Source organism: Chaetura pelagica, unplaced genomic scaffold (genome assembly GCF_000747805.2).
Source record: "Chaetura pelagica isolate M959 unplaced genomic scaffold, ChaPel_1.0 scaffold124, whole genome shotgun sequence".
Classification (NCBI taxonomy): domain Eukaryota; kingdom Metazoa; phylum Chordata; class Aves; order Apodiformes; family Apodidae; genus Chaetura; species Chaetura pelagica.
This window is the reverse complement of record NW_009952891.1, coordinates 2,008,396-2,022,812: the sequence shown is the minus strand read 5'-3', so window position 1 is coordinate 2,022,812 and position 14,417 is coordinate 2,008,396. Positions and strand designations below refer to the sequence as shown.

Sequence of the window (14,417 nt, the reverse complement as noted above, 5' to 3'; positions counted from 1 at the left end):
AGAAGGGGCAACTGGGAAAAGGAGACTCGTGGATTGAAAGGAAAATGGATTCAATGAAATAACAAAACAAATACTAGCAGCAACATAAAGTAGACAGTTATACTCAACCAAGTCCTTTGGAGGAGGAAAAGCAAGATCCCCTGCACCCAGCAAGCCTTCCCCTTTCTAAAGAGGGTGAGGTTTATAGCCTGGGACACACCTGTCCCACAGCTTGAGTTAACATGAGTTAAGCCCCCAGCTGAGTCCAACCTGCTAATGGTCTGTCCTCCACAGCTGGCCTAGGGCTGTGTCCCAGCAAAGCCAGGACAATTAGGAAGTACACTTCTTGGAAGCACAGGAGAATTTCTAATCCCCCATCTTCACTGTTAAATATATCTCCATTAAGTTATACTTAAATTAGTCAAGCATAACACAGAGAAAAGTAAAATCTTAACAATATTTGAACATTTCATACTCCATAATTGCCATTTTTTAAGTGCTTGTTTGTCAACTCGAGCAAAAGCAACCAAAAAAAATGTTCTTTCTTAACCAAGAATTAAATTAAGAGACAAATGTAAGGAAAATGTTGTGGTTTTGGACAGGGTTGATGCTCAGCCAGTAAATGCCTGTTTAGAGTTCACAGAAAGTCAGTACTACAAAAGACAAAAGATACCCAGAGCATTATATTCAGATACTATGTGTGCTCCCTGGAGAAGCTGAAGGTATGAAAGGGTTTGTGCCAAGTTTTGTTATAAAAAGTGAAATCCAAGATGTAAAAAAAGATCCTTTATTAAGTTCTCAATAAAATTTCCCATTTTATTTAAAAAGAAAAAAAAAAAAAAAAAGCATCTCTTCTCTTCCAATCAGATTTTTCTGCTTTCATGGCACATGAAAAATACAATATGTTTTGTGTTCATTACTGTTCCACACCAACTCAAAGTTGGTTTAAAGTGATGTCTTTTTGGCTTGGTAGTACCTACATCCATTTCAAAAGGCTCTGAATGACCAAAGACAAAACAGAAAACCTTTACTAGAGCTCATAGATTCTACCCATAAGGAAATCAAGCCTACAGACTTTCTGTATTAATAGCACTCTTGTGCACAGAACTGCAAACTGTAATAAAACTGACAATTGGAATCTCATTCAAATTGCAGAAATGGGGACACTGACCGAGGTTCCAGCTGGGCTAGGATCACATTCTGTGTTGCAGTAACAGATTCAAGAGAAGTGGCATGGAACCTTTTTATTTTTATCTGTATTACTTGTATCTTTATTAGGGTTTAGGTTGCACTAGACTGAATGTGAGCTCTAGCTTCAGTGTATGATCCTTTCAGACAACAGGAAACAAACTGGGACATGCAGAGAGAGGCAGGTGTGTGTTTAGCCTCAGCGTGGACTAAGCCCTTCAAGGATGAGGGTAAGTCACTTCTGGCAGTAGTTCCACAAATTAGATAACTGCCCTGCAGTTTATAAGCTTCACAGTTAAAAATATTAAGATCCATTTTTAGTGGTCTATCCAGCTTCACATGTAAATCTATATTAATGTGAATAAGAAATATCAAAAATTGTTCTTGCCTCCAATAGCTTGTCTAATCCACATTAATCACAGCAGCATTTTTTTGCAAATGACTGATCAATTGATTATCCTTCTTATAAATGCATGTAGTACAGCTTGCTGAAAAGAAGCTGCATAAAACTACTGGAACCTACCAAACAATGCCACTATGTCTTCACATCAATTCTGCTTAAAATTCTTTAAGACTGGAAATCAACTATTCAGAAAGCTAGCAGGAACTAGGGATAAACTATTTTTTTTTCCTTCAGCATTAAAGACCACAATGAGTTCCAATGTTGACACACACCTATGGAAGCTCTATTTCATAATGAAAACATGTATTATTAAACCTACAGAGAGATGTACACAGGGGGACCCTCCTAACATTACAAAATCCACGTCAAATCTGCCTGGGATCCATCTAAATATACCTATTTATAATGTCTCTACACTGTGTTAAGTGTAATGCTAATGAGACACAGCATAACAGATTTTAGATCTAGGTAACCATAACTAAATTGTGCAAACAATATTTGACTGTAAATTTGTAAAAGTAGCTGGTAACATGTTAAATGTCAAGGCTGCTTTGAAAATGTAAATCCCTAGATGCACATTTCTTGTAAAAATTTCAATGCATTGTTCTCCAGGAAGGGATGACAACTCCACAACTTTCAATATAACATTATCTTTAAAAAATCCCATCAAACATAACTTTTCTTTAAAAACACCCTAAAATCAATAGTAAGGTAATTCCTTATAAACAGCATGGGAGCTACTTCAAAAAAAAGTTATGTGCATTCCCCTGCGAGAAAGGAAACAGGAAGGCAAGAAAAGGATCCATAATAAAAAGAGCAGGGAACTACAGTATATTCCCCAAATACAAAAGGTTACTGGAATTGAAGTGTCATCCTTCAGAGGATGGAAACTCACTCCAAATGGAACCAGAAGGGAGAAAGTGTATGACAAGTAAAATATAAGCTGGATAGTAGGAAGGCAAAAAGGAAATAAGAAGAGCAGATAGCAAAGGATACAAAAACAAGTAACAATAAAGCCTATTAGTATATCAGAAGCAGGGAACTTTAAAGGGAATAATTGGATTTGCTAGAGTTGGGATTGAATAGAGCACTTGAAGATAAGTGCATTGCAGACAATCCAAATTATTTCTTTTCATCAGCCTTTGCCATGGAAAAGGTTGGAAAAACACATACCTGCCGCGCTGATAAAGAGGCTAACACTTCTTCAAACTGAAAAATCAAATAGGGGTGAGGAAACAGAATAAATTGAAAGCAATAAACAATGAGGGATGAGCTCCTGTCCCACTCGCATCGAGAGGTGTTTTGCCATTGATTTTAACACCAAGTCTTTAACTTTGGAACTGAACAGCAAACAGACCATGAGTTTCAAAATACAAGAAGGCTGAGCTGGACATCACTGGACTGTTCAGTGTGCAACAATGGTGGGCAAAGGAGCAAGCTAAATAGTAGAATATAAAAAGAATGAGACAGGGGCAGAAGGAAAGAAATTTATTTATTTTTTTTTGTCAATATCCAATCTTTAGGAGTTTCTATTCAGCTGAGGGTTTCTGCTCTGGCATGTGACAAGAGTTTCATGACAATCAAATCATTATGGAAGAAAATTTTATAAGTTTGAAAGAACCAGGAAGTTAACTTAGCAAAGAGATGAAAAAAGGGGACACTCTAGAGCTGCAAAAATACTGTGAGATATAGGCAAACAGGATGTTCTTCAACTTAAACTTTCTCACACCATAAGAGCAAAGGGCCAGTCAGAGCAATAACAAGTTCCTAAGTCAAAAGCAAAAGGACTGAAACATTTTAGAGCATAAACCACAAAACTGTGTAACTAATTCACAAGGACATCTGTATGATAATAGCAAGGAGTATTCTTCTGTGCTTTTGCTCTTGCTTTGCTTCCTTGTTCATACCCATATAAAGAAATTAGTGACATGACAACAAACATACATCTTCAGAACAAGTCATTAAAGGGCGCACACTTTCCCTTTCTTCCTGCCCTACTGCATGGCCCTTTTCAGGTGTGATGGGTGCCAGGGGAGGAAGGGGAAGAAAGCTGAGGGATGGGGCATAGTTGCAGCATGGATGAGGACAGCTAGTGGACACATTTCAAGTGTGTGCTTAAGTTGCAGTGTCCTGCCTGTTCTGTCCTAGAACCTACACAAGGAAGGCAGGTGGCTGATGGCTCAGAAATCTGCCAGCTGTTGGCACTGGATATATTGGGTCCCAATCTAGAATTGAGGCAGAAGCACTAAACTAGCAATGTGTGAAATTTGTGGCTTAAATTACAAGGTAGGGCTATCCAAAGAGTCTCTTGCATAATTCATGACACTTCAGAACTTCTTATATAAATCAAATGGAAGGAAAGTCTATCATTTCTGCTCTGTTGAACACAGATCCACACACAGCTTCAGGACTGGCTGCACAAATGAGCTCTCTAGAAAACAGTGCTACAGACATGCTCTTCACAGCACTCATTCACATAGTTCCACAAGTCATTTCAATACGGTATCATTCAATGAACTTTGCTATAAAAAACAACCCAGAAGTGTCAAAAATACAGAGGTCATTAGAAATAACAAAATTTTTCTGGTTTGTTTTGGGTTGTTGGTTTTTTTTTTTTTTCCAAAAGAATGCTTAGACTCTTTTGAAATGTTTTTCCATACTGGACTTAGTCCAACTTTATTATATGATTCATGGGCTTGCTATTAATCATTTTGTCTGCCCAACACTGCAGAAAAGAAAAAAACAGGTTCTACAAAGCTTCCACAACTAAGAGGCTCCTAAAACAGCAAAATTACATTCTCCAAGTTCAAGGGTAAACTTTGACAGACTGTCAACCTTGAGATGGTGAGTAATCCTAACACAAAGAAGTGTGAAACTACACGTAACGTAAGAATAAATGTTATCAATATATACAGATGTAACTGGAAACACACAGCTTGAGAAATAGATGAAACCTTGACTTACTGTGGCTGTGCCGGAGACAGTTTGTGCATTTGTGTCAGGTGCACTCTGTTCAGAGTGTGTCTGAGCAGGAGGGTACATGTTTAACGTGTGCTCTGGAACAGTGGTTTGGCCTGTGTAGTCTGGAGCTGGATGAGGATGTGGGGCTGTGTATTCTGCAGGGATACCATTCTGAGGTGGAGCAAACTGGGCTGAGGCATAAGGCTGTGCCATTGTGTCAGGAGGTGCTGTAGCTTCCTGATTACCCTGTAAAAATCAAAAGAAAAAGAAAAAAAAAAAAGGAAGAAGAAATGTGGCTTGAGATAAAAGAGGCAACGATCCTGCACACGTGAGGCAGAAAGCAATGACAGAATTCTGCTAAGGTTGCTGGCCTGGAAAGGACACAATGGTTGTTTCTGGAGGAAAAAAATCTTATCTGAATTAAATTCATTTTGCAAACTCTGTGAAGTCTTATTCTAATTAGACAAATGAATCTGCTGTTCTCTGCATAATTCTAGACTACTTTAACTGGGAAAGGTCAGTGAAATCTAATGCTTCGGCTCAAACAATGAAGAGGGACAAAACAGTTTATTCCAAAGGCTACAGGGTGCAACTGCCAATACAGAGCTCTGGTAAGGCTGCCCTGTGGGCTGTGACCCATTCTGACTAACCATTTGCAGAATATAACCTAGACACAGAGCAGGATTTGGGTGCACACTGTTCACATGACCACATACTGCAAACATTTATATTAAATAATGCTCTAAGAGATATTCAGAAGTACTTTGAGGAACACTGTATTGAGCAGCTGCATTGAGCAACTGCATACTATCAATGCAAAAAAATAATGATATCCAATCAAAATATTAAGCTTTCAATCTAAAAATGCATCAGTTAAAAATCCTAACATAAAAGAACAATTCTATGTTGCAGGCTGTCAAAATAAATATATTTAAGAACTTTAAAGGCTTTACATCTGAAGACAATAGCATTTCATTTTCATATTACAATAAGCCTATACAATTAAAAACAAAAGTCTTTATCTCTTTATCCATCTTTCTGTTTGACATAAGGAAAGACAGACACGTTAATTTATCATAGACTTCTGACTAAATACTCTGCTCACACCAAATAGCAATAATTCTAGAGCAGGAAAAGTACAGAACAGTCTTTTAAAACCAATGAAAATGTGCCTATAATGTGATGTTGCAGATGACACAGCATTAGAAGCCATTGATGCAGGGACCATCCCAGACTGAGATGGGCTGATGTACAAGGTAAAACTGTCCCTCTCAATATCAAGTAATGCAAAAATGAATGTTTGAGTAAAACTAATTAGTTTTTAAAATACTCATCATTCTTCCAAAGCATGTACAAGTACCTGTACAGGACTACTGCAGGGATGTTGCTTGTTGTAATTGTCAGCCCTTGATTTCCTGATTTCAAAACAGTTAATAAAAGACATTATCCTACGCTTTAGCACTTTAGCAGCAAGCCTTGTTATGTGGCAGGCTTAGAAGGGAAAAATCAAAATTTTTATTTGTAAAAGGCATTCAGTGTATCCTAAAAAATTAAAACTATATCAGCAATCAAACACTCCCTAATTTTAATTCCACATTCACTAATATTCTCGTGTATGGCCTTGGGCAAGTAGCTTACATTGCTTCATTCAATCCCCTTTAAAATGAAAACAGTGACATTTACCTACTTTGACAGGGTTAAGTCAGTAATTTTCATTTGCATGTATCCACAATCATTCTAAGGTTAATGCTGCACTGAGACTTGCCCACTTGAAATTCCAGTGGAGGTTAAAAACTCTCGTAAATGTGCACTTATACCCTCTTACAGAAAAGTGGCAACATCCCTTTCTGTTTCTTTTCCCTAATATTTTCACTGTTAAACAGAAAATCCAGATGAAGAAAAAGCTGTAATGGCTAGGCTACACCAGAGGCATTTGTTGAATGTTAAAGAAGTATTTTTAAAACTGGTGGGGGAGGCAGGGGAGTTTAATTTTTTTAATCAACTGTTTCAGGAAGGACTTCACCAAGTGGTAAGCAGGAACAACAGCAAATCGAACTTCTGCCTACAAGCATTTTCACTGTGCTGGCTTTGAAACACAGTAGCTGGTTACTGCTGGTCTTTAAAGTATTCCTTCATGTCAGATGTTAGACATGGCATTAGAGGCAGCAGCTGTTAAAAAAGAACAATTATGGCAACAAAGGGACCAAGGGTTAATGTCCAGGTGCATCTGATCTAAAGGTTTTTATACTACCTTGAGTCCTAAACCAGATGTTGCTGAGTTCCCCACTGTTTCTCATTAACAGTGACAGCAGTTCCATGAGACCCTGATTAATATTCAAAGCATTCACACTCAGTGCTAATTACAGCTAATATTTAATTAAGAGGGCTGAACTTTTTATATTATTTTTACCAGCAACTCCAAACCAATAACTTTTTAGATTTATCATAAAATGACAAACTGCACTGGCAATTCCAGCACCTTCATGTGGCTGAGTCTCTTCTACCTCTTTCATTACACTGGTTAAGCTGAGGTCTGGATCACTCATTTATAACTGACATCCTATTACTAAATAACCAATTAAGGGGCAGGGATTTGTCTCTTTTTTTTTTCTTTTTCTTTTTTTTTTTTTTTTTTTTTTTACATAATTTTTGTGTATTCAGGGATTTACAGCCTTGCCATTATACAAACAAACAAACAAAAAAACAGTAGAAAACTGGCTTGCAAGATTATTAGGCCCAGGCACTGCATGTTCATTTAATTGTGTTGGGGAAAAAAACCACACAAACACTAAGTATATTATGCTTGTACACTCTTGTAGCCTATAAGTTTAAAATGATACTGACAATAAATCTGAGTTGTCCCTCTCAAAATCAATGCTTAATGTAGCCTTTCCTAGCCTTTAAAATTAGAATGAATTTATGATTCACAGTTACTACAATAAACAGAATATTGCAATATAGCATAAAAACATGTATGCATAAACATGTTTTTTACTACATTTATTGGTATCAAGCCAATAGCTTATTTTTAGCATATGAATTCATACCAAAGCCAATGCAGTGTCAACTTAGTTGTATGTCCATGTGGTTGATGGAAATCCCAGCCTGCACACTAGTCAGATGTATTTGCATAGATTTTAAAGAACTAGAAGTTCTTCAAATATAACCACCTAAAATATCCCTTTTATTGTGCCCTTTAAAACACAGTGAATTAAAATGGATAAGGGAAACAGCAGATCTAATGCACTGAGTTAAAAACATGAAATGGCCCTAAAAGCAACAATTGATCCTAAATTAGCCTATGGACTCAGGGATTGGAGAAATCTCAGAACTGCAGATGACAGTACACAGAAATAAGACTAGGCATGACAAGCTAAACAGAAGTTGTCCCTTCCGACTTAGTTCCAAGTATCTTTAAGATTAAATGACCCCTTAATGCTCACTTTGTGCATGGTATGTAATAAAGTAGCTGTTGGCAACAGAAAGAAGAACAAAGGATGGCAGACAGTCAGGCTCTGCTCAATATTCTGGCCTGAGTTTTAATGAAAACCACATTTCAACTGCAAAAATCTGCTTTACGTGGCAGTGTATAAAATCAAATTTATTGCTTTCTGGTTAAATGTTGAGCTCTAAAGAACAAAAAAAGAAAGCATTCTAATGATGTAGGTAAGTGAAGCTGCTTCTATTCCATATATATTACTCCACTTGAAGAAAAGCTTAGAGTTTAAAATGCTCCCAGTATCTCAGATCTAAACATGCCTTTTCAGCATCTTCTGCTCTGAAAGGATTTCATAATTAAGAAATGCAGGATAAGTGTCAAAACACAATAAAGCAAGCTTGTTATGTTTGTACACAAAAGACAAAGCACAGAAAATATTACTTATGCAGTGTTTCTTTTTAAAAACACATTTGCACCATAAAAATGTATTCAATAAAAAGCTTTCTGCTTGCCTGCATTTTCAAGTCTAACTAACAGTTCATTGTTTTCCTCTGTTTTCTGTTTGGTGCATTTTGTTTCTTTGTCAAGAGACAGTTTACATTTAGAGAAAGCCTCTCATACTGCAGTTAAATGAGCCAAACTGCATCATATCCTTAGGGCACAGGAACAAAGAAGAAAAATGCAACATTACTCTGTAAACCTGCTGGTTTTAAGAACAGCTCAGTTAGATATATCAAGCCCAGCAGAGACAGATAATCACTGCTGTAGTTGACCCTCCTTCAGACTTAAGCAACGAAACATGAATTAGAAGCTTTACATGCAGTGGTGCAGCTGGCTATAAGAAATGCCCTGGCTTGACTAAAATAAAGAGTTTCAAGTGAAAATAAAAGTTAAAATACCTGCTGTACCATCCTGCTCCCTTTATTCTCCATAAACTTAGCAGCTGCTCTAGTCCCAGGCCATACAGCATCTGCCCAAAGCAAGCATCAATTATGGATGAGGGCGTGTGAGCAATGTAATGTGTGCACGAGTGTGGATGATAGGGGTGTTGAAGGAGGGGGAGCTAATGCAAGGCTTACTGACCTCCCTCTCAACATCTGACTGCTCCCAAAACCTGATCCAGATGGGACTCTTTCAGTTTGCAGGGCCTCGCCCCATCAATCACAGCAGGCCCCTCCCCTGTCTCCTGCTACTAGTTATAGAGCGCACCACTGAGCAGATGATTACACACAGAAGAAGAAGAAACACAGCTTGACTACATTAATAGCTGTTTAAAAAACATTAAAAATGCTACTATGTAAGTTGCCGGAAGCTGAACATTTTTGGTTGAAAATGAAGCCGGCTGCGTTCAGAGCTACAGCCCCTGAGCTGCCTGTGCCTCAGCTTCTCACAGCTCCCATGTACAGTAACATGTGTGCATTGCTATGTCATTAATTCCTCCTATATGTGGTAGAGCTAATAACAATAAGATTTCTATTTTAAAATTGCTGAACTCCACAAGCAAACAATCGATACTGAACTAGCCTGGTTTAGATTAAGTGTACTTTATCCTTCTGTACAAATGAAAAATCGTTCCCTTTTTTGTTTCATTTCATGGCATCCCTCTTCCTTAGCAGGGAAAGCATTTCAGAAATGCTTCCAAGGTTTAGTTCTGTGAGGCTCTTTAAGCAACTTAATACTTCACTATTAAAGGAGTTTTCTAGATGCTCTGGAGGTATTTTTTAAATTACTAAACTGCTAATTAAATCACATAAGAAAGTAAACAACCCAAGAAGATACAGACAGTCCAAAAGAATACATGGCCATTATTGCCACTGTGTGATAGACTATGTACAGACACAAGAATTCAGAAACAGGGCAGATGTGTAACTCAGGAATTATTCTTACAAATGTTCAAATCGTGAGGAGTGGGCAGAACAGCAGATAAATAGCCATCAATTCATTGTTAAACAGAAATATATTGGATTTCTTTAAAGTAGCAACGTAATTCTTCCAGATTTGTTGCTGACACTCCCCAATTAATGATAACAAAGGCAGCCACTTCAAATTTTTCAGAAGGAATCAGACATCCAACCACACTGGACTGATAATCACAACTGACTGACTCTGCGAGCTTTCTCTGTTGTAGCTTAATTATCTGACCAGGCCACTTGACTCAGATCATTTGCTTCTGCAATGATACAAAATGAATTCTCCAGCCACGTATCTCTTTTGGAAGGTTCAGTACAGAGCCAAGTTCAGATTTCATTTTAAAAACTATCCTGGTTCCAAAAGACAGGTATCTTCAAAAGTCAGAAAGACAATGCGAAATATTTTTTTCAGAGACCACGGTGGGGGAAAATGTAACAGTAAGGAAACAAAAGGGAATTTCTTTACCACCTTAGCAACAAAGTACTCTCTCTCTACTCCCATTACAGAGAAACATTTAGGTCTGGTCTTCCTCACATCTAACAGACTGCATTCCAGTAAAAGTCTGAGCTCTTGCTAATGCTTCATATACATTTGAGAAGGAAATGTTCATTTGGGATCAGTGCCAGAAGTATGGAACAGACTAATGAAACATCACAACACCCTGCAAAGTAGGAAGGTTATCGAAATTTTCTTACGTTTAACAGAAGGCAGAAAATAACTTACCAAATCCTAAGTTCCAGTCTGAATTCCTGCCTGCATTTGAGACCATGTAGCACAACTGATGTACAGATATATAGGAAGGAAGCATTCCCTCTGCACTCTTTGCAGTCTTCGCTACTGAAGTCACTGAAGTCTCCTGCCTGCTCCTCATGTTCTTCAACTCTAACTCAAGTATTTTATACAGGTCTCTTCAACTGCAGCTCAACCTTCTATTCCATCTACTCCTTTTCTAAATACATGGAAAGACCTTTACATCACATTTTGAAAACATAAATCTCTGAAATTGCTTGAAGACCCATAGAGCAAAAGAACCTGGAGTATTCAGCAGGTGTATCTACAGTTCTTTTTCAACATAAGAACTGATTCTTACACCCAATCTTATTTTACACCTTTAGTGGAGCACACTGGAAATGATGATGCAGTATCATTGTACCCAAACAGAAGGAAGAAGACTGAATTGTCAACATATAAGGCACATACAAACTCGCACGGAGCGCTGGCCTTTAAAGAGAGCAGCAGTCAACATTTAGTGCCATCAACTGACAGTGCCAGCCCTTGGGCATCAAGGCAAGGTCCAAAACTCTTGTACATCTTGTCTGAAGTGTCAGAATGTAATTCACACTTAAAAGCAAAGAGGGGGAAGAGTTATAGGGGCCTTGCAAAGCTAGAGGAATGGGCTGACAAGAACGTGACCAAAGTTCTGCTCTTGGGACAGAACCCCTGATGCATTGGTACAGGCTGTGGACTGCAGACAGGGATGGGTGGGTCCTGGTGACCAATGAGGTCTGAATCAGTAGTCTGCTTTGGAGGCAATAAAGGCTAACAGCAGGCTGCATTAGCAAAAGGGTAGTCAGTGTGTTGGGAAAAAGAGATCATTCCTCTCTGCACTCGTGAGACAGCATCTGCAGCACTGGGTCCAGTCTGGAGTTCCCCAGGGCAGGAGATCTATTGGCAAACTGGAGAGTTCAGTGGTGGGTTGCTCAGACAGCTGGAGGGCTGGAGCACAGGATGTGCGAGGAGAGGCAAAAGGAGCTAGTTTAGCACAGCCTGCAGAAGAGAGGCCTAACAGAAAACTTAACTGCATATTCTTCAACTTAATGGATGGTTGCAGAGCCAGAGCCAGATCTTTGTCAGAGATACAGAGGAAAAGAACAAGAAGGAACCATGAAAAGTTGTAGGATGGAAGGTTTGGTTTGGCTACAGAGAATAAAATAATGAAGATCAGGTAAGTTAAGCACAGGAACATGCTGCTTTAGAGAGTTTGTAGCATATTGGAGACTTTTAAAACTCGACTAGATAAGCCCCTTAAGCAACCTGGTCTGTGTTGTGACCCTTGATTTAAAAAGGATATTGGGATTAGACGGCCTCTGAAGTTCCTTTCCAATCAAAAATATTCTATGTTTCAAGAGTAGCAGAATAGCTTCAAAATTTATTTTATACTTTCATCCTATTAGACTACTTTGCTCATAAAGAATGTACTGACAAGGAAGAGACAAGCTACAACTTCTAATCTGCTTTCTGTCTTCAAGAAACAATCTCTCAATTCTTTGAGACAAATTTGGAATGCTTTCTTAGAAAAATACATTTACATCTTTTTAATCCACAGCCAAAGCAATATGAAAGAGGCATCACTACAGAGCATGCAAGATAAGAATAGTTTCACAAACAATGCAGATCAATGTTGTGAACTATGACATGTGTTAACTTTCTGCCAAATGTCACAATTTTAACTATGTAGAGAAACACTGTCTTAAAAACTGCATCTCCAGAGAAAGGAGTATTTTTTTCTCTGCCTTCTGCATCAACTCTAAAACAAAAACTACTACAGGCATACAAGCTTTCTAATTTTATCTGCAGTTTTTCTACTGAAATGAATTTTTAGTCTATTTCATGTATTAATTTACTGAAAATCACTGCCACCTCCTAAAGCTGAATTCTAGTAGAGCTAATATGTCCATTTTCTTATTTTTCAGTGTCTAGGAAAGTGGCTGCACAAGCCAAGATTTCTTTTAAACTGCAATACTGATTGAAGATACGGGATTTTTAGAGTTGGATCAGTTCCCAAATCAGTTCACAAGTAATTGTGACAAGAGAAGTGAGAGGTTAGTGCACTGAAAAAACAATCAATGGGAGTTAGAGAAGGAGGACAAATAGCAGACAAATACTATGCTTTATTGACATAAAAGATTTTGTCCTGAGAAACCATCTCTTAATAATCTAAAGTCCTCAATTTGCAAGAATGAAGGCAACATAGACCAAGTGCTGAATTACAGGCCTTTACAGGAAGCAGTAAAAACATCAATCTGTTCTTATAATCCAGCTAACACAGATCTCAGAGCTACCACAAATGATGATGTACCTGAGAGGAAACAAACGTGCTGCAACCACATAGCCTTTAGGTCTGCAAAGCAAGAACCACTGGGACTTCTTTTTAACTACAGAGAAAAATATGATTCACAGCTCTAGAAGTGGGAGCTGCAGAGATGTGTTTGCAAGACTATTTTCCTAGGAGGTATTAATGCTTATGAGAAGCCAGATACAGCAGCCCAGGTGACAAACCATGTTTATGTAGCAAGACTATGTCTGGTCTCGACACAGCCGTGCATCATGCTTTGTGAGCCTTTCTTCTAGGCTCCACTGAGACTATTCCTACCTTGTAAGTTACAAACAAGCATAAGTATTTTCAGAATTTGAGTAAAAAACTTCTCTAAATGCCATCTGCACAGAGGAACTGAACAGCTATCAAATCCAGCTGCAGGCATGTTTTTCAACAGTGAGAACTCCTAGAAATATGAGAAAATATTGTAAAATAGCTAAAATAATTAATTTAAGATTCATTTTAAGTAAAACTCAACAACTCAATTGCAATTTACTCCAAAAAATCCTCTAACTGAATAACTCAAGAGATTCTATCACAAAATGTAGCCATGTATTTGCCATCTTTTTTAGCAACAGAAAGTGGCAAACCTAAGGTCACGTGCAGAAACAATATTTTGCCTGGAGAACCCATATCACATTTACATCAGTACCTAAGTAGTTTTTTTTTAAATTGTTTTCTATTTCAAAAAACGTACTAGGCAGAGTGAGCCATGTGTGTTACAAGTATTAGACACAGAGAACCAAGGAAACAGAGCTGTGACCAGGCTCACAGTGTTCACTGGTCAGCCTAGCAGACTCCTGTCTGCTTCACAAGAGCACCACTGAAGTGACTGCATCCCAAAGCAGTCGGCCCCAGCTTCTCAGATTTGTAGCAAATCAAGGCTACAGGGACAGAGCAAGCAATGTTACACCAGAAGACAGGAAGGAGGGCAGCAGCAGCTGAGTGCAACAGGCATGCCATCTCTTTGAGCTGAACACTTGGAATGACCTTTTTTACCCGGGGCACAATCTTTCACTGATGAGCTGTGATTTGGCCTCAGAAAATAAAGGAGACATTTCTCTTCATAATCCCTCATGCTAAATCCTTTTCTAAGGCAGTAACACAATAATCACAGTTTATCCATTATATGTGAAACAGATACAAGTTTCAGCATCACAAATAGGAGGATCATTACTTGACTCTACTGAAATAAAACCAGGAATATAGCCAGCTAAATCATTGCACCTAAATCATGGACAGCATGGATAGCAAAGGAGAAGGACAATGAAGATGCAACAGGTCAGGGACTACTTATTGAAGCTGGATGTATTGACGTATTTGAAGCCCTAGGGGATTCAACAGAAGATGCAGAGGCAGTAGATCACTGTGATCATGAGCCAGTGCCTATTCAACTGTGAAAAATTACACCGACAGGGGAAACCCCAGATGACTCAGAA

General features: G+C 38.3%; 1 protein-coding gene across 2 annotated transcripts in view; it reads right to left on the bottom strand.

The window, feature by feature from the left end:
• The window catches only part of RBFOX1 (RNA binding protein, fox-1 homolog (C. elegans) 1), a 252,679-nt gene that overhangs the window by 124,148 nt on the left and 114,114 nt on the right, over window positions 1-14,417 (bottom strand). For both annotated transcript variants that reach the window (XM_009995497.1, XM_009995496.1), the window contains one exon: window positions 4,535-4,777. In XM_009995497.1, the coding sequence (XP_009993799.1) occupies window positions 4,535-4,777 (243 nt within the window). The remainder of the gene's footprint in view (window positions 1-4,534; window positions 4,778-14,417) is intronic.